This window comes from Canis aureus, chromosome 16, assembly GCF_053574225.1.
Source record: "Canis aureus isolate CA01 chromosome 16, VMU_Caureus_v.1.0, whole genome shotgun sequence".
NCBI lineage: Eukaryota > Metazoa > Chordata > Mammalia > Carnivora > Canidae > Canis > Canis aureus.
The window spans coordinates 61,852,041-61,871,223 of NC_135626.1; the positions used below are offsets into that span (position 1 = coordinate 61,852,041).

Genomic DNA, 19,183 nt, shown 5'->3' on the forward strand with positions numbered 1-19,183 from the left:
GGCCCCGCCCCGGTCACGTGGTGCTGGCCCCGCCCCCGCCCCGCCCCCGCCCCCGCCCCCGCCTCCCTCTGCGGTTCCTGCGGACCCGGCTGCGGCGGCGCCCGAGACCCCGAGCGGCGGCGCCCGGTGAGTCCGCGCGGGGGGGAGCGGGGCCCGAGGCGGAGGGGCGAGCTCCGCGGGGCCGGCCCAGGTCCAGGTCGCCGGGGCGGCGCGGGCTGCCCCCGCGGGGTCCCTGCCCCCCCGACCCCCGCCCCCCGCGCCCCCGCCGGGTCCCCACCGCCCTCGCTGGAGCGGTCGGCCGCGCGGGGCCCCACCTGCGACCCGGGGGCGGGGCCGGCGGCTGCGGGGTGAGGGGAGGGGTGCTCGGGGCCGGCTCTGCGCGCGGGGGTCCGGGGGGCGCGGGGGGCCGGGGGGCGCGGGGGCGCGGGGGGCCGGGGGGCGCGGGGCCCTGGAGGATGCTGCGCATCCTGAATCGCCGACGGAGGGGCCTCGGGTGCCCCCCGCGAGCCCGCCAGAGTCCCTGGCGCTTCGGGAGGGACGCGAAAGCCACAGGTGGGGGGTGGCGGTGGGGGTGGGGTGGGGGGAGGCGCGGCCTAGCGAGGGGAGACCCTCCACGGCGCCGCAGTCCGCGGTAGTAGGTGGAGCCGCGGTGTTGCGCACTTGCAAAGCCTGGCGCCCTCGAGGCTGCAGTCCCCCCACCCACGCCCCCACCCCGCCCCCCCAGCCGGACGAGGGGGCCCCTGGGCGGCATCCGCGGAAAGAAGGCAGCTGGGGTTGGGGCAGGTGGATTCAGGGAGAGCAGTGAGCCGGGGCCAGGGTGGGGGCTGCGGCTTTTCTTGAGCCCCCCCCCCCTTTTCTGAACAGGTTTGGCTTCTTTAGAGACCAGCCAAAGGGCACATTTAATCCGTCTGGCTCAGATCCCCTGGGAGGGGGGACAGATGGGGCCCTTTTGGTGGCCCTAGACCCCTCCCTATTGCTGGATTCTCGCGAGCCCAGACCCTGACCGCTGGTCTGTGTCGCCCCCATGCCCACCCCAGGCATGCCCTCTTCCCTGAAGGCGTTGGGTCAGGCCAGGCCCTCGGGGGCCAGCATGGCCCCATCGGCGGGCTGCTGCTCCCCTGCGGCGGTGCAGAGGCGCCTGCCCATCCTGGCCTGGCTGCCAGACTACTCCGTGCAGTGGCTGAAGATGGACTTCATCGCCGGACTGTCTGTTGGGCTGACGGTCATCCCCCAGGCGCTGGCCTATGCTGAGGTGGCTGGACTCCCGCCCCAGGTGAGACGTCTGCCTCAGCTGCTGCCCCCACTCCAGCCTCGGCATCTGCCCAGAAACAGCAGAAACACGTAATATCGCCTCCAGACAAGCAGGATGCCAGAACTTTAGCCCCATGAGGCCCACAATGTCTTAGTTTACAATGTATAGCACATGACTGTTTTTGGCCAGACACATGCCCCATACCTGCTCTTGCCACACTTGTCACACACAGGCACTGAGCTAGTGCTGGGTTGCCTGATGGGTCCAGCAAGGTGACTCACCATAGTCTGAAGAATGCTTTCTTAGACTCTCAGGCTGACAAGCACCCAGGCCTTTGTGCTCCTGCTGGCACCCACCTGGGGTGCAGGGAGAAAAGAGGCCCCCTAATCGCTGTAGGCCCACACTATGACTGACACGGTGAGTGCTTTTGCCCTCCCGTGTGTGCCGCTGTGCCCCTAGTTGCAATAACCACCACAGATCCTGTGCTCGGACATCTCCCCCCGGGGACCCTGTGGGCATGCCGAGCGCCTCCTCGATGCTCAACGCTGTCTCCCCACCAGTACGGCCTCTACTCTGCCTTCATGGGATGCTTCGTGTATTTCTTCTTGGGCACCTCCCGGGATGTGACGCTGGGCCCGACGGCCATCATGTCCCTCCTGGTCTCCTTCTACACTTTCCACGAGCCTGCTTATGCTGTGCTGCTGGCCTTCCTATCAGGCTGCATCCAGTTAGCCATGGGCTTCCTGCGCTTGGGTAAGACGCTCAGGCCTTCCTGCCACGGGGTACCCAGGCCCCTGCCTCCTGGGGATGCCTTGGCCCCTTGGCTCTCCACTATTCTGCTTAGAGGCCGGGACGCTTAGAGAAGTGCCCAGGGCCTCAGACCCTAGCCTCCCTTCCCCAATGTCCAAACCAGTCCAAGTGAGATGTGTGGCCCACCAGTCCTTAGCCCCACTCCCACCCAGACCGCCTCTCCCAGCCCCCATCCACCCACATGCTCTGGGACTGGGTGGACTGGGGTCACCAGCTAAGTATCCACTCTTGGATGGTCAGGCTTTCTGCTGGATTTCATTTCCTGTCCCGTCATCAAAGGTTTCACATCTGCTGCCACCATTACCATCGGCTTCGGGCAGATCAAGGTAGGCCGCTAGTTGGCTCCCAGGCACCTCCTGGGTAAGTAGGACCACGCTGGGTTCCATATGTGTGGGCCAGGTGATGTGCTGTTCTAGAGCTCGGAGCACAAGGTGCCTGAGCGGGTCTCCATCAATTCCATGAGCCCTCAGGGGAGATGCCGAGTGATGGCCCGACTGCACAACAGGTAATTTGGGTGATTGGTGACCACAGCCCCACTCCTGTTGGAGTTTTCACGCCAGTGTGCTTGGTTCTCCTCACTGGGTGATTCTGTTTTGCCCCCGGTACACATCTGCCAGCGCAGCCTCTCAGGCCCACTGTGTACCACCAATGTTTTGAAAAGCTAATCATTCTCTCATGCTAATTTAGGTAGATGATTTCATTTAGATGTGATGTTTTTTCTCTGACTTTTGTTCCATGTTTTCCTTTTTTTTTTTTTTTTTTTGAGATTTTTGTTGGCTTATTTGAGACAGAGAAAGTGAGCCAGCACGAGTAGGGAGAGAGGCAGAGGAGAGGAAGAAGCAGGCTCCCCAGTGAGCATAGAGCCTGATATGGGGATTGACCCCGGGACCCTGGGATCATGATCTGAGCTGCCAGGGCATTCCTCTCATAAGTGTTTTTAACAGAAACCTAAGGAGGTGGTGTTTGAAAAATACTGAACAGAGGGGCACCTGGGTGGCTCAGTCAGTAAACCACCCGGCTCTTGGCTGCTTCTGCTCAGGTCATGATCTTAAGGTTGTGAGATCGAGCCCCGTATGTTGGGCCCTGCGCTTAGAATCCTGCTTGGGATTTCTTCCTTCTTCTCTTCTCCTCCCCACACTTGTACTTTTTCTCTAAGCAAGTAAATAAAATCTTAAGACAACAAACAAAGCCTGTAGGGAACAGTAGAATTCATCCTCAGTGATCCAAGAACATCATTTGTTCGCCTCTCGTTGGGTTTTAAGTTCCCAAAGGGCAGGAATGGTTTTGCTTGCAGCTGCAGCCGCCCTGCCCCAAACTGTGTGCAGAAGTAGGTGAGCGCCAAGCTGGGTGTGCAGAGTGGGGCAGAGCCAGATCGAAGAAATGAAGGCCCACTTCTGCCTCAGGACCTGGTGTCACCAGCCTGCCTCTCTCTCTAAGCCAGGGTTCCCGTGGCCAGGCTCTGCTCCGGCCTGGCCCAGGGCGGCCTCCCTGATGGAAGTGGAGCGAGAGTGTCAGGGGCAGGAGGGTATGAGCGAGAGGAAGGTAGCTGACCCTTTCTGCGCTCCCACGTGCTGGGTTAAACCCTTCCTGTACGAGGCCGATTCTCCTGATGCCTCTGCGAGGCAGGTTCATCGTTATCTGCGCGTAGGGAGGAGGGAGCTCCTTAGGAAGGTGTGGGTGGACATGGTTTGTGTGTTCTGTGTGCACATATGTCAGGGTAAGCTTGGCAAGTGCTGTTCCGTGGGAGGGTTTGTCCTTTATTTGGAAAACAATATCTTTCCTTTTTTGGCATCAGGAGCATTCGTTTATGGGATTGTGGTGCGTAGAAGGTAGCTTCTTATGCACTTGTGCTTGGTGGCTCGAGTCCCCTAAATCTTTAGCACCTTGACTAGGTCATGACAGCCATCTGAGAGCCCTGGGCCAGAGTGGGGGTCGGGAGTGGGGGTTCTCCTGACCTGCCCTGGCAGGAGCCCCTGGGTCCCAGAATCCATGGCTGCGTGCCGGGGTTTGGGGTCCTTGGAGCCTGACCGCTCCGGGATCTGGGCCTCAGCTGCCCCCCCAACACTGCCCACCAGGTCTCACATGGGATAAAGAATTAAAACACAGAGTCTACTCCCCTTCTTCCCTCCAAGGACCGTGCCTGCCTGGGTCCCTCAGCGGCTCTTCCCTGGAGGCGCTCGGAGCTCCTGGTGGTTCTGCCCGTAGCTCCACCTGATTTTCCCTCTGGCAGAGAGCAGAGCCCAGCGAGCGGGCCTCCGGGTGACGGTTGTGGCCTTGGGCCAGTGATGAGAGGGGGCCGGGCCCTCCCTGAGTGAGCTTAGGGCGGTGGGACCCACAGGGCAGACAGGCAAGACCTTGGACCCTGGACCCTGGACCAGGGACCAGGGCATGAGTGTACTGGTCTCCCTGCTTTGAAATCACCCAGACTGATTTTCTTCGCAAGGCAGGATTATTCACCAGGAGGGGTCACGGACCCCAAATGGGCAGTACCTCTCCCCTTGAGAATTTTTACCTCCTGCCCGGGGGCTTTGGGAATGGGCAGGTAGTCCTCCGAGAGCCTCGGGATGTGCCCCCAGGAGGGGGGCTGAGGGGTACGGAGATACTGCAGGGGAGGGTCGTCTGACAATCTCTGTTTGAACAGAACCTCCTGGGACTGCAGGACATCCCGAGGCAGTTTTTCCTGCAAGTGTATCAGACCTTCCGCAAGGTGGGAGAGACCAGGTATCTGCCGGCCATGTGGCCCCTGCCCTCCTGTGAGGAAGCTCTTCCCTCCGGACCCCCTCGCCCAGGCCCTGCCCCATTTCCACCCCCAGGTGGCATTTATCCCAGTCCCTTGGGGCCTGGCCGCCCAAACCCGGGTCCTAGGGCAGCACCAGCAGCATCACAGGGGAGCTGGTTGGAAACCCAGAGTGTCCACCCTGCCCAGACCGGCTCAGTCAGGGGTCAGTGGCAACCCCGGCGAGTCTGTGTAGGCCCTACAGTTCGAGAAGCTCTGCCCCAGAGAGCCTGAGAGCCGTCGCATGCCCCTGTGCAGAGCCTCCTCGGGTGGTAGGAGTGGGAGGGCCCCACGCAGGGCAAGAGCAGCAGTCTTGCTCCATGGGTTTGTAGTTGGGTGAGAACACAGGGCATGGGGGAGGCAGGTGCAGCAGGATGTGCAGGGGGAGGGGGCGTGAGCCAGGCCACGGGTCATGGGGTTTCTTCAGGTGAAGGGCCTCTCCCAGGGGACAGGCGGGAGATGCTCCTAGGGAGCCCAGCCGGCAGCCAGGACATCTCCCTGGTGGGAGAAGCAGGAGGACGCTTTGACTTTGGGGGAGCTGCCGGGGTGGGTGGTGAGGGGCAGTGCTGAGGCCCAAGGGATCAGGGAGACCTGTGACCAACTGTTCTGTCCTCCTCCTCTGGTCTATCACGGGGCTTCCCGGGGCTGAACCCAGCCTGGCCCAGGACATGCGGCCTGTGGGGCTCACCCTCGGGGGGTAGGAGATTGGAAGCTGGTTAGAGGACATCATCATGGGCTGTGGGAAATGAACCTTCAGGAATAGATGAGGCATCTGTCGCCCACAGAGCCAGGTCTCTGCAAATACGAGCCAGTAGCCCTACTGCTGTTGTGACCTGGGTCTCGAGTCCCAGGCCGACGCTGGCCTGTGTGGTCACTAAGGTTTGAATAAAGTTTTGAGGTAGAACATAGACGCGTGCTTCTTAGGAAAAGGCAGAAAGAGCGATCGAGGGAGAAGGCTTTCGGGTAGATGGGGCGATGGCAGGGCGGAGGTGCATGCCCTGGGCTGGCCTGGGCGTGACCAGTGTGTCCGTCTGCAGGGTGGGTGATGCTGTGCTGGGGCTGGTGTGCATGGTGCTGCTGCTGGTGCTGAAGCTGATGCGAGACCACGTGCCTCCCGTGCACCCCGAGATGCCCCCGGGCGTGCGGCTCAGCCACGGGCTGGTGTGGACTGCGACGACAGGTGAGCGGGGTTCTGACCAAGGACGTTCTCCAGTCGTCCTGCATGCCTGGGGTGCACCTTGTGGTCACCTCGGGCCCGGAGTCCCATCCCGAGAGAGTCCCGTGTCCCCAGTCTGGGCGATTCACAGCCAGGGTGGAAAGCCCCGTTTGGTGCAGGAGTTCTCAAGCAGGGGCAGTTTTGCCCTGGGGGCAGCTGGCACCGTCTGGAGTCATTTCTGGTTGAGATTCCTGGGCGAGGCTATTCTGGTGGGAGAGGCTGGGGAGGCCACTGAGCGTGCACGGCCCCCCATGGCAAAGGCTGATCTGGCCGGGGCGTGGGCGGTGCGGAGGCCAGGACGCCCTGGCAGGTGCCTGACAGAGAAAGCACACGGACCACCTGGTGCTGCCTGAACTGCGTGGCTCTCCCATCCCACGATGGGTAGCGGGGCCCTGGGAGATGGTAAACAGCTGACGTAACTGTCCTGACAACATCAGTGGTGACAGCGTGACACAGCCCCTTGAGAGCTGAGTGGGCAGCGGGGCTTGTACTCTGGGAAGAGGTATCACCCCCATAAGAAGCCAGGGTGGCACCTTGGCCAAGAGGAACCTGGGTGGAACCGGAGGTCCTGATCTCCGGGTCGTGGGGTCAAGCCGTGCGTGGGCTCTGTGGTCAGCAGGGAGCCTGCCGGGGAGTCTCTCCCTCCTGCGGGCTTCCCCCCGTACGAGCACGGCTGCACACACGGTGTCTTTCTCTGACAAAGGAAATTAAAAAAAAAAAACAAAAAACAGAAGCAGCAGCCCAGGCAAGAGGTGAAGGACGGAGCCCACCGGGACCAGTGCCTGGGACGGGTAGGCCACGTGTGTCACCGTTGGCCTGTCCCGCTGTCTTGCGTTTGCCGTGGTGTCACGTGCCCGTGCCTGCCCCACGGTCGCCAGTGTGTGTGCTCTTTTCAGACTGGAGTGTCAGGCGCCGTGGCTGGAGGAGGGGGTCCTGCTTCCTCGGGTGCATTTACTGCCCAGGGACCCAGAGGAGCCAGATTTCACCAGTGGGTCTCGTTCTGTCCTAGCGCGCAACGCCCTGGTGGTCTCCTTTGCCGCCCTGGTCGCCTACTCCTTCGAGGTCACCGGATACCAGCCTTTCGTCCTGACGGGGCAGACCACCGAGGGGCTCCCTCCAGTCCGGACTCCGCCCTTCTCAGTGACCACGGCCAACGGGACAGTTTCCTTCACCGAGATGGTACAGGTGGGCAGAGACAGGGAGCTGGGCCGCCGGGCTGAACCGTGGTGGCCTCTGGGCCTGGGCCCCTGACGCGTTTGCCTGTAACGAGGAGCCCTGAGCCCCGCCAGGACGGCGGTGTCCTCAGGACGGAGCAGCTCTGGGTGCAGGGACAGCCTCGAAGGACAGCACGTCTTGTTTCTGCCCAAGCCCAGGGGAGTTTCTGGCATTGTGGACGCTGGCAGAGCAGGGCCGTGTTCTGCGTTCTGCTCTGTGTCCCGCCCCACAGCTAAGGTCTGCCTTCCTCTGTCAGACGCAGAGCCCGGTGTGGCCTGGGCGGGTCACTGACCACCCCTCTCTCCTCCCTCAGGACATGGGGGCTGGGCTGGCTGTGGTGCCCCTGATGGGCCTCCTGGAGAGCATCGCGGTGGCCAAGTCCTTCGGTAAGCTGCCTGCCGTCCCTGCCTCCCTAGTGGTGGCCTGGAGCCCGCCTTGCTTGCCTGCTTTTTTTTGCTTGCTTTTATCTGCTTCGGTTTCTAACAGCTTGAGTTTTTATTCAAGTAACACATGCTCATGTTGTAGTAAAAGTGGATTTTATGATGAGAAACCCCATCCGGTGGCGGCTGGTAACATGTGCCAGCTGCTCTCTGGAAAGAGAAGGGCCTGCGTTTCGCCTTTGCCTTTTTTGTGGCGTAAACGTGCCCCCCACCCGCCGACTTCCAGCGGATCGTGGAGTCAGGAAGAGATTCGTCACGGCCTCTGCCCACCAGACACGTGCAGTTGTTTCTTTTTTTTTTTTTTTTTAAGATTTTATTTATTTATTCATGAGACACAGAGAGAGGCAGAGACACAGGCAGAGGGAGAAGCAGGCTCCCTGCAGGGAGCCCAATGCAGGACTCGATCCCAGGACCCCGGGGTCACGCCCTGAGCCGAAGGCAGACGCTTCACCCCTGAGCCCTCCCAGGCGCCCCTGGACACAGGCAGTTAAAGTTGTGGGTCGTAGGAAAAAGTAGGATGTCAGGAAGGGATAAGTTTTAAGTCTGTTTTTGATGAGATTAATTTTGTTGAAAGGTCTCACATAGTAGGTAGCATCGGCTGTGTTTAGCGACAAGTTCCCAAAATCCCCCAAGATGGAACAGTGAGCCCCTCCCAGCTGGCTGAGTGCCCGGGGAGGCCACCAGGTACCCAAGTACCTATTTGTCGCCCTGCACTGGGATTCCTCCATCGGAGCTGAGGCTGCTCTGACGCTCGCGTGTCCCCTCCCTTGGGTCTCCGGGGTGTTCAGTTTCGTATTGTGCGCGTGGTGGCATTTTTTTCCCGCTCTATGATGGTTATGCTCCTGTTGCATTGGGATATAGGTCATTTCTAAAGATCGACCCCAATGAACGGCGTGGGTGTCACCATAACCATGCGGACCTTGTGGCTTGTGCTTGTGGCAGCCTCTTGAGCCTCCCATCCTTCAAGGACACCCGTGCCTGATGCCCAGTCCAAGGGGTTGTCCCATCTAACAGCCAGTGGCTGCTCGAGGTCATGCCACACATTCCAACCAAGTCTTTGTGCCATTTTTGTTTTTCTGATTTTTTCTGAGTAGGGAAGGAACTTTGGGGGTATCTCGGAGGCTACATCTCAACAGCATATATGCCTCTTGTCATTTTACAACTTCGTTTTCTCCTGAAGTCGCCTGATGTCCTAACTTGTAAGCTTGCCGTTCTCCAAAACCAGGGCTCGGAGAACCTCAGCCTGCTGCCTGCGACCTAAGAGGGGCTTTGACGTTTTTAAGTGAGTCTGTAAAATATTTCCAGAGATTAGGATGTTGTGACACATGAAAAGCGTGTGACTTTTGTATCCCAGCGTTTATATAAAAGAAGTGCTGCTGGGCAGCCCGGGTGGCTCAGCGGTTTAGTGCCTGCCTTTGGCTCAGGGCGTGATCCTGGAGACCCAGGATCGAGTCCCGCGTCAGGCTCCCTGCATGGAGCCTGCTTCTCCCTCCACCTGTGTCTCTGCCTCTCTCTCTCTCTCTGTCTCTCAGGAATAAATAAATAAAATCTTTTTTTAAGAAATTAATAAATTAAAGAAGCGCTGCTGGAACACCGTCTCGCCTACGTGTTTATGGGCTCCCACGGTGGCTTCCAGCCCGCAGAGCCCGTGGCCCTTGGCGGGAACATTCGCCAGGCGCTGTGTCAGGTGCAAGCCTCCCCGGCCGTGTCCCCCTAGACTCTTGCGGGCTCCCCTCTCTGCACGGCCTCAGCTGGGACTTGCTGGTCTCTCCGCTTGTGGTCAGAGATCTCTCAGCTCAGACGCCTCCCCTTCTCTCACAAGCACGTATCTGTCTCGTGGGAAACGTCTGAAGCGCAGAAAAGCACAAAGGAGCGAATCCCTTGCGCCGTCCTTCACTTCCCTAGTTGCACGTTGTGAACACGTTGCCGTACGTCCATCTCTGCTTGTTCTGTGATACGGAGACACGTACGCACGTAGAGTCGCGTACGCTCGTGTTTTGCACGCGTTCACACGCCGCATTTAGGACATGTAGGTGATACAGTGCGTGGGGATCTATAACGGAGGTCTTCGTCTTGCGGATGGTTTCTTAGTCGGGTACCCAGTGACCATGTTTTTATCGTTCTTTCTCTTCAGCTTCTCAAAATAATTACCGTGTTGACGCCAACCAGGAGCTGCTGGCCATCGGTAAGCGCCCGCGAGCGTGCTGCCCCGCGTCCCACCTGAGCCGCGCGGTCGTAGTGATGGGCACCGTGAGGTACCCGCAGCACAGGTGGCCCTGAGCCGGACCCTTTGAAATACTCGCATGGATTCATCCTTAAGCCTCCAGATGGTTCCGCGTAATCACTGGGACTAGACCGCTGACACGTGGTGTCCGTTGTGGCTGAAGCTTTCTGAGCGCTTGCTGAATACCAGACCCCGAGGTCTGTAGCCTCGTCCCTGTCAGGGAATACCTGGAATGTCCCGCTGGGGTCACACTGCTGAAGCACGTGGCCAGGTGGGACCTTGATGCCCTGTGCCCGCTCGTGGCCTCCCTCCAGGCTGGCAGGCGGGTCCGTGAGGACTCGGGTGGGCCCCCCGTGGATGGGACAGTGCCCGGTGCCCCAGTTTTGTTTTGTCTTGTCTTCGTGAATCTGGTCTCTCTGGGGATTCATTCTGAGGGCACAGCATGAATCTTAAATTCAGTTATCGGGACTGTTTTCAGTTTTGTGGGCACCAGGCTTCTCTTCCTTCCTGCCCCTGGTGAGGTGGGCACGCGTCTGACCGGGCAGCAGTGCTAGGTCCTTCCCTGGGGAGTCCGCGGGAGCCTCCCCTAGGCCGCTTCACCTCACGGCAGCATTTTGGACCAGAGCCGTTGGATCTCCTGATGGCAGAGGGCATGGGGCGCCAGGGTGGGTCACGGGCTTTGGGGGGCTCCTCTCGGAGCTCATGGTGTCACCCAGGTGGCAGGTGGAGTCTGCAGACTGACCTCCCCGCGCCCAGTAGCAGCAGTTCCCAAGTGTAGCCCTCGGAGCCTCCCGTTCCCGCTTGTGCAGATAGCACAGGGCTCCCCCCTTGATGGGCCCAGCAAGGAGTGGCCACCAAGCTGGGGTTGAGGTGGACGTGGGGATCATGAGGGCTGCTGACGCCATGGCGTAGGAGAGGCTGGGCAGCTGTCCAGCAGGCGCACGGCGAGAGGCCTCCCAGGGCCCCCCAGAACCCCGCGGTGGGAGGGATCCACGCGTCCGCAGCGCCTCGAGCAGTAGGGCTCCCCACCGAGTCCTGAGGGCCCATCATAAGGAGCCGGGGTGACTGCGTGTGGTCTGTGCACAGCTTTTCCCACACTCTTCGGCGTCTGCCCTGCTCTTGGGGCACGTGCTGGGCTGTGGGACCCGGGAGGGCCTGGTTCTGAGCGGGCCCCACACTGCGCCGCCATCTCCAGCGGGTGTTGGACCTGTGACCCCGTTGTGGTGTGAGCTTGTGGTGTTTGTGAAGGCCCCAGCGTGAGCCAGATGCTGGCAGGGCCACCCGTGATAAACGTGGGCTGGTTACCTCCGTCCTCAGGGGCCCGGCCAGGTTCTGTTGGGTGTGGGTGAGTCAGTGTCACAGGGGTGGACCGCTTACTGGCCGTGACCTTGTCCCCCAGCCGGTCATCTCCGAGAGGGGTGTGGGTTTGAAGGAGCTCGAGGGGCCCAGTGGGTGGGCAGCTGGCCTCGGGCACGGCCTGTGGGGCTGCTGGCCTGACCTGGCCTCGGCCGCTCCTGCGGAGGTGGGTTCCCCTCCCTGGTGCGCATGGGCAGGGCCAGGGCCAGTGAGGCCACAGTGAACTCGGCAAAGATCGTGGTTGGTTTTTTTTTCCTGAGACAGACACACGGACGCAGACATACAGACGCTCCTGGGTGAATCTTCTCGCTCTCTTCTGTTTCCTTTCTGGTTTCGGGCCCCCCTCCCCACACCCCCCTCTATCTCACACCCCCTCCCTCGTGGGTAAACCTTTTCCTTCCGTTTTCTCCGCAGGCCTGACCAACGTGCTGGGCTCGCTCGTCTCTTCCTACCCGGTCACGGGCAGCTTTGGACGGTGAGTGACCGTGTTCTTCCTTCCTTGCGCCGCGGGTGGGTCCCGCCCAGGCCACACAGTCTGCGTCCACCTCGAGGGGCCTGCCAGGCGCTCGCCCACTTGTCGACGCCGCTCTGTTCTCCCACGCAGCAGCCGCAGCCCTGGATCAGCGTCCATGGGATGTGGGAGTGGGGCTGCTCGGTGTCCTTCGTGACCTCACGTGGTTGGTCCTTAACCATTCCCAGCCCACGCAGGGCTCGCCGCGTCTCAGGGCAGAACGCGGTCCTAAGGGACAGGGGGATGAGAACCTCGGCGCTCTGCCTGGAGCAGGCGGTGGGTCATGCGGAGCCCCAGGCCCAGTGCCACCAGCGGCCCCTCGCCAGGCAGGAGGGCAGGACAGAGCGGCCTGTGGCCGAGAAGAGTAAGGGGGCCCCAGCGCCGCTGCCCCAACCCCGTCTGGTACCAGACGTCCCCAACCTCCAGAGCACGGCCCTGGGCACACTCGACGTCCTCGCCTGTACCCACGGCTCTGGCCTGGCACCTCGTGGCTGAGACGGTCGGCGTGCGTTCAGTCCACGGCAGCGGGAGGGGTGGCGGCTCCCCGTGGGCACCAGCGGAGAGGCGGCCTTACTTCCCGGGGCCACACAGGCAGCGCCGGTCACCGGCAGGGCTGTCGGGAGCGGGTGCGAGGCAGAGGCCTCGTGTCGTGGGAATCAGGTGGCCACTCCCTCGTGGTCCTCGTGGGCTGGTTCTCGGCGGAGACTCGGGTCCGGATGCGGTTTTCCAAACACACAAAAGGAAAGAGGAAGGTTGGAGCAGAAGTTAACTTGCAGGTTCACGCTGGGAGCAGCTGGCGAGGGCATCTGGAGTTTCTCTCCGTGTGCACGTGCACGTGTATGTGCACGTGTGCATGGCGGGTGTGGTAAGGGGGACGTTACCCATCTCGACGGTGTCTCCTGCATCTCCCTGTTGGTGCACAAGGGTTGCCAGGAGCAGATGTGCTTGCTCCAGCTGCCGTGACAACACCGCAGGCTGGGGACCCTGGGGACATCAATTGCCTCCCCACCCCACCCCCCGCTGGGGGTCCTTGGAGGTCAGGGTGCCCCTCTGTGGCTCCCACTAGGTGCCAGTGTCCGCGGGGCCCCGCCGTCCCCTCCAGGGCACCTACCCTGCCCCCCAGGCTCCCACAGACACCAACGGTCCCCGTGTTGCCTTCCAGGACGGCCGTGAACGCCCAGTCGGGGGTGTGCACCCCAGCGGGGGGCCTGGTGACAGGTGAGCACCCCACCCCGTCGGGCCCAGGGCGCGTGCGCAGGGTTGGGGGTCACCGGCACCCCTTTCCCCGCAGGAGCCCTGGTGCTGCTGTCGCTGGACTACCTGACGTCGCCCTTCTACTACATCCCCAAGTCCGCGCTGGCCGCCGTCACCATCATGGCCGTGGCCCCGCTCTTCGACGCCAGTATCTTCCGGACGCTCTGGCGCATGAAGAGTACGTATGCTCTCGGCTGTCATGTGCGTCCTGGAGTGTGCCCCCCCTTGGCCATCCAGGACCCCGCTCAGGCTTGGGGCGCTGTCCCTGTTCTGGGAGCTGGGCCTGCTGGCCGCGGGTCAGGCCGCGCGGAGCACCCTAGACCAGCTCCATGCGGCGCTGAGCAAACCTGACACTCTCAGGGTACCCCCTGCTCCCCTGCCCCCCTCCTCCTTCCTCCCCCTCCTCCCCCACCTCCCCTCCCCACCTCCCCCTTCTCTCACTTCTCCTCCTTCTCCCCTCCTCCTTTTTCCCTTCTCCTTCCTTTCCCTGCTCCTCCTCCTCCCACTTCTCTTCATCCTCCTTTTCCTCTCCCTCTCTCCTCCTTCCTCCCCTCTTCCATCTCTCCTCTCCCTCCTCCCCTCCTCCTCCCTCCCCTTTCTCCTCTCTTCCCCATTCTACCCCTTCTCCTTTTCCTCTCCCACCTCTCCTTCCTTACCTCCCCTCCGCCCCCTCCCTTTCCTCCCCCTCCCCTTCCTCCCTTCTCCCATCTCTCCCTCCTCTCCCCTCCCCCTTCTTCCCTTTTCTCCCCCTCCCATCTCCCCATCCTCTCTCCTCCTTCTCCTCCCCTTCCTTCCTCTCCCTTCCCCTCCCATCTCTCCCTCATTTCCCCTCCTCCTCCCTGCCCTCATCCTCCTCCCCCCTGCCCTCATCCTCCTCCCCCTTCTTGCCCCTTCTTCTCCTCCCCCCATCTCTCCTCTCCCTCCCCCCATCTCTCCTCTCCCTTCCCATCCTTCTTTCTCTGCTCCCCTTTCACAGCCCCAAGCCCTGCTCAGCTGGGGGAGCAGGGGAGACTTCCAGGGTGACCAGCATGGCCGACAGAGCAGTCCGCTGCTCTCTCCCAGTCCCGGTGGCTCGGGACACCCCTGAGCCTGTGGGGCCTTTACAGGAAGAAGTATTTGTTCTGTTCATTGAAGCAGTTGAGGAACTTGTGGGGCTCTCTGGTTTCTCTCCCGTCAGCCCCCAAGAGTCATGAGGGGAGGGAAACGGTGATTCTCTCCACCCCCCATCGGGGCACGGAGGCCCAGGAGGATGGGGCCTTGTCTGAGTGCCACGTGTCATGGCCGAGTCTTGCGCTGACCCCCAGGCCCACCCACCTGTTTGCGGCAGGAGGTCACGTGTGTCATGCAGGGTCTGCACGTGGCCCCTGAGGGGTTGCAAGGCCTCCCTGGTCCCCAAGTCTGGCCCTGTCGCCAAGTTCCTGCCTCGACCAGTGCCCACTGTCGACCTCCTCCCAGAGGGCAGGGTCCTAGCGGCCCCTCAGCCAGGCAAGGAGGGGTGGCCCTGACTCGTCTCTGAGCCCGTGTGGCCCATGATTGGCGTCAGTCCTGAGTCCCCAGACAGAGGTCCCCCAGGGCTCGGGCTAGCCGGGGCTTACCGAGGGGGGACTACCCCTCAGCTGGATCCCTCTCTGCCAGGGCTGGACTTGTTGCCTCTCTGCGTGACGTTCCTGCTCTGCTTCTGGGAGGTGCAGTATGGCATCCTGGCCGGGACCCTGGTGTCCGTGCTCATTCTCCTGCACTCTGTGGCCAGACCCAAGATGCAGGTAGCAGCCCATCCGTTCTCCCCAAAAGAGGGATCTCCTGGCCTCAGGGGCCTGGTGGGGTGCAGGTGCCCTGGGCAGTACTCCTTGGCTCAGCTGTTTTGCATATCTTCGGTGTGACTGGCCCGTGGCACTGCGGAGTGACTGTTCACTCTGTGGACAAGTGTAAGCCTCTTGCCGTAAGGGTTAGAGCTCCTGCCACACACGAGACCGCGGGGGGGTGGCTGAGGGCTGGTCAGCTCAGTGCTCCTGCTTCCCTCAGTTTTATTGGCCTGGGTTGGGGCCTTCTGTCTGGACGGGCCACCCTAGCAGCTGCCAGGTTGGACTTGCCTCCAGGACACACTGGCTCTCCCCTACTCTGTCCACTTGTCTCCAGGTGTCAGAGGGGCCGGTGTTGGTCCTGCAGCCGGCCAGTGGTCTGCACTTCCCTGCAGTGGAGGCCCTCCGGGAGGCGATACTGAGCCGAGCCCTGGAAGGTACGTGGGCCAGGACGAGGCGGGCTGCAGTCACCCCCAGTGCTGGACACTGTTTCCATACCCCAGTCCGCCTCCGCAGGACCCCAGGGCCCCGTCCTCAGCTATCAGGGGAGCTCACCGGCTCTCGGCTCCAGGAGGTCTTGGGGCGTCTCAGTGGCATCTAGTGGGTGCTCGCTGTCTGCATGCAGCAGGGGAGGATGTTCCTGTCTTTGTTCCTAAAGCCCCATCCCCCCCCCCGTCCCGGGGGTTGATATTTAGGGGAGAAAAGAGGCCTGTTTGTTCTCCGAAGGAAGTAGCTGCTGCCATCCCTGGACGCCTGTTGTCTGGGGTCCCGCGACCCTCCCCCCCCCCAGCCTGCTGGGAGGTGGGCCTCCCAATGGCCTCACTGTGTGCCAGGGCCTCCTGCAGCTGCCCCCGCCCAGCGTGACGGGTTGCACCTTCTCCGCAGCGTCCCCGCCACGCTGTGCGGTGTTGGAGTGTACCCACGTCTGCAGCATCGACTACACTGTGGTGCTGGGGCTCGAGGAGCTGCTCGGGGACTTCCACAGGCAGGGCGTCACCCTCGCCTTCGTCGGCCTGCAGGTGGGTGTCAGAACAGGGCGCCCTGGCCAGGGTTTTGTTCACTCTCAGACCTGGTGTGTGGCCGTGTTGTCATTCTGTCAGGTCCCAAGAAGCTCCCTGACCTGCCGAAGGTCACACTGCAAGGATGCTGGGCCCTCTTGCTCCCTGACTCAGCACCTGGCCCCAGAGCTTACTCAGAACTGTTACATTCTTGCTTGTGTGCAGAATTGTGTTTTGTGTGCTTTAGAGAGTAATTGTGTAAAATGTATCCCTGTGCTGGCGTAGCAGGGAGGCGATCACCAGCCTGCGGGCTGCTGCAGAGGCACACCCCCCAGCCCCCGGACTTCAGATTTCTCTGCTCCGCAGGTTCCCGTTCTCCGTGTGCTGCTGTCCGCCGACCTGAAGGGGGTCCAGTACTTCTCCACCCTGGAAGAGGCAGGTAGGTGCAGGCAGAGAGTCATTTGAGAGAGAGCCGCTCGGCCCAACGCGTCCGCAGCCCACGGGATCAGGAGACCGGACCGGAAGGGTTGGGAGGGGGGCGACAAGTGCAAGGGTGGGGGCACGGGCAGAGTGGGGATGGTGGAGGGTACAGAGTCAGGGGGCCCCCTGTTCCGGGGAGTCACGTCAGGGCGTGTTTGTAATTACGCTGTGTGTACCTGCGCCTGGAGTTCTGACAGGTGGGTGCAGCCGGGTATGCACGGGTGCGACGTACCCTTCCATCTGTCCCTCCCCATGACCCTCTGGGGCAGCCACTGTTCTGGTCCCTTCCACCGTGGCTCAGCTCCACCTGTTGTGGAACTGCACGTGACCGGGAGCATAGAGACTGTGGCTGACATCCGTGGCTCACGGCGGTGTCCGAGATCCATCCATATGGCTGCAAGGAGCCACTCAGGCGCCGACCCACGAGGCCCGGTGGGGGGTCCACCAGCACTAAGGGAGGGTTACCTGGGCGTGGAACGTGAGGAGGCACTGACAGGGACTCTGGTGGGGGTGCCGGCTGGAGAGACCCCAACTCTCCGTGCACCGGGACCCTGAGCCACCAGCCCTTAATCGCATTCTGTGTTGTGACCGTTCCCCGTGCCTCGTATTTCTTTTCTGCAGAGAAACACTTGAGCCAAGAACCAGGGATCCAGCCCTACAACATCAGCGAAGACTCAGTCCCGGAACACAAGGTCGCCCTGCTGAAGGCCTGATGGGGGCACGGATGGGCATCTGATGCTGGCGGGGGGGGGGGGGGTTCTCACAGAAGAGTCTTGATGCTGTGATGCCAGATGCTGCCCTATAACCGCATTGGCCTGAGGGCTCTGAGCCAGGTGACCCCCAAAGGAGGAAGGAAGCCACACATGGACATCCATAGGTGGGGCTCGTTGGCTGCATTTGGGGTGACTGAAATATTGCCTCCCTCTGTTCCCTGGGAACGAGACTTTTTCCAAAGAGTGGTTGAAGAGCGGTTTGGAGAAAGCCTTCTAGAATGATAGACCATGTGAGAGCAAAGAGGCAGGATTCCCACCGGGTCCCGGGCAGGGGTCCTCACACCCCAGCGCCTTTTGGTTATGGGAGACGCTGGGGGGCGGGCGGCCCCGAGGCAGGTTCCAACCTGGGCGGTGGCGTCTGCGCTGCTTTTGGGAAGGGAACCGAGACGTGCCAGATGACTTGACGGGTCTGTTAAAAACAATTTTGTTGTCAGTGTTTTTTAAATTAAAGTCCTAGCTTTTGTGTTTTTGTAAAAACCGTACACGCTTATTGTAAAAAGTATAAGAAATCACCTCCATCCGCCTCGGTGGTAGCTGGGGCCGCCTCCCCGCGGGGTGCGCGCGTGTCCGAAAGTCAGCCTGTGGGCCTGTGCTCGCAGCTGCGTGCGGATGGGGTCATTTCATACGTGGTGCTCCGTGACCCACCCTTTCATGCAGTCCTTGATGTGAGTGACTCGTTGTGATAATAAATAGAGAATACGTGAATCACGGTGCCTCCGACGTGCTTTGTTCTGTGTCTGTGTCACGGCAGACTCCATGAGCCTCTGCCCGCGGCCTTTTCCCGTCGCCCTGCACACGCACCTTTCCACGCCTGCCTTCACAGCCAAGGGAGGTTGGGCTCCCGGATCTTCTTAGAGACAACGCACTGCACGTGGCCCCTGGAGCTCCGCAGCGTTCCCCCCAACACGATCCTGGCCAGGCGTCCTGGGCCCGCCCTGGGGGATCTCTCTTTCCAGCCCCTGGCCCTGAATCTGCATTTCCTTGCCTCAAGCAGACTCTCTGCCCAAAGAGCATGTCCTGGAGCCCTGTCGGCTGGGCCATCCCTGCCCAGGGCCCCGTGGAGCAGCGGCCCAGTCGTTCCCGGCCCACACACCAGGCACACCCCTCCTGGAGCCCAGAGACCGTCCCAGTGGTGGAGCGGGCAAATCTGTCCCCTGTGGCGGGACCTGGGCTCCCGGATCTTCACCCAGAGCCGCCCCTGTGCCTCGGCAGCTCCGCCTCCGGGCATCGGCTCCAACAAAGCCCAGGCCCGTCTGCCTGGGAGCCAATCCAAGGATGGTTATCACCACCTCGTTAACAATTTTAGAAAATGAAAGCGAGCTAAAATGTCTCAATTTGGGAATGTCCTAGCCATGCAACGCACGAGCTGGAATGCCGTGTGGCACTTACAGGAACGGGGTAGGGCTGTGCATCTCGACGCGCTAGTGTTTCTCAGGGGAAACGAGGCACTTTGCAGAGTGATGCTCATCTTAAGAGACGTTCGTGTGAACTCACCCACGGAATGACGCTGTGATGTTTGTACAGGTTTTTTAAAAAGTCCTGGAAAGATACCATCAAACTGATAAAAGGAATTATTCTGATGTTGTACTGCTTCAGTTGATTTTAACCATATACGTATGGTTCAATTTCTCAACGATACATTCATAGTTAAAAATGACATTTTAAAATTAATCTGTATATTAATATAATAATATATAATAAGTCATATACTTAAGCTTAATTTATAATTAATTTATATTAAAGTTAAATTTTAGAAAAAGAGAAAAGACTGGTATGGCCATGACAGCATGGGAAGAGCTTGGGATTTAGTGCTGAAGGATGCAGGACGGGCCCCACTGTCACCCCTCATCAGCAGATAAGCCCCTCTGGGCCCTGGCCTGTGACCCAGGGCCTCCGGGATGGTGTGGATGCTACCGTTGGCTGGTGTGCCACCTGCAGCTGGCTGGCGGGGCGACGGTGCCACCAGCACCACTGTAGTTCCCGGCCCCTCCGGTGAGTGTAGCCATGTCCCTGAGATGTGGGTGGTGGTGTGTGCCGTGCCTGGACACTGCCTGCACCGCACCCCCCCACCCCCGCCAA

General features: G+C 61.0%; 1 protein-coding gene across 2 annotated transcripts; it reads left to right on the top strand.

Annotated features, from left to right (window-relative positions):
• Nucleotides 1–49: 49 nt before the first annotated feature.
• On the top strand, nt 50–17,809 carry SLC26A11 (solute carrier family 26 member 11). Of its 2 annotated transcripts, XM_077854529.1 has the most exons (17): nt 50–126; nt 1,038–1,273; nt 1,813–2,005; nt 2,303–2,388; nt 4,704–4,783; nt 5,876–6,018; nt 7,064–7,239; nt 7,583–7,655; nt 9,844–9,894; nt 11,704–11,764; nt 12,963–13,018; nt 13,092–13,232; nt 14,690–14,817; nt 15,191–15,290; nt 15,739–15,872; nt 16,218–16,290; nt 16,953–17,809. In XM_077854529.1, exons 2-17 carry the CDS (start codon nt 1,040–1,042, stop codon nt 17,042–17,044), a joined length of 1,821 nt encoding a protein of 606 aa, XP_077710655.1. In that variant the 5' UTR covers nt 50–126; nt 1,038–1,039; the 3' UTR covers nt 17,045–17,809. The 2 variants fall into 2 exon arrangements, with proteins under 2 accessions (XP_077710655.1, XP_077710656.1); XM_077854530.1 differs by lacking the exon at nt 14,690–14,817.
• Nucleotides 17,810–19,183: the final 1,374 nt, after the last annotated feature.

What these genes read in the sequence shown, in the direction of transcription:
- SLC26A11 (XM_077854529.1), top strand. Translation starts at nt 1,040, where the DNA reads ATGCCCTCTTCCCTGAAGGCGTTGGGTCAGGCCAGGCCCTCGGGGGCC. An exon ending in CCTTCACCGAGATGGTACAG is followed by an intron (nt 7,240 to 7,582) that starts GTGGGCAGAGAC and finishes CTCCTCCCTCAG; the next exon opens with GACATGGGGGCTGGGCTGGC. An exon ending in CTCCACCCTGGAAGAGGCAG is followed by an intron (nt 16,291 to 16,952) that starts GTAGGTGCAGGC and finishes TCTTTTCTGCAG; the next exon opens with AGAAACACTTGAGCCAAGAA.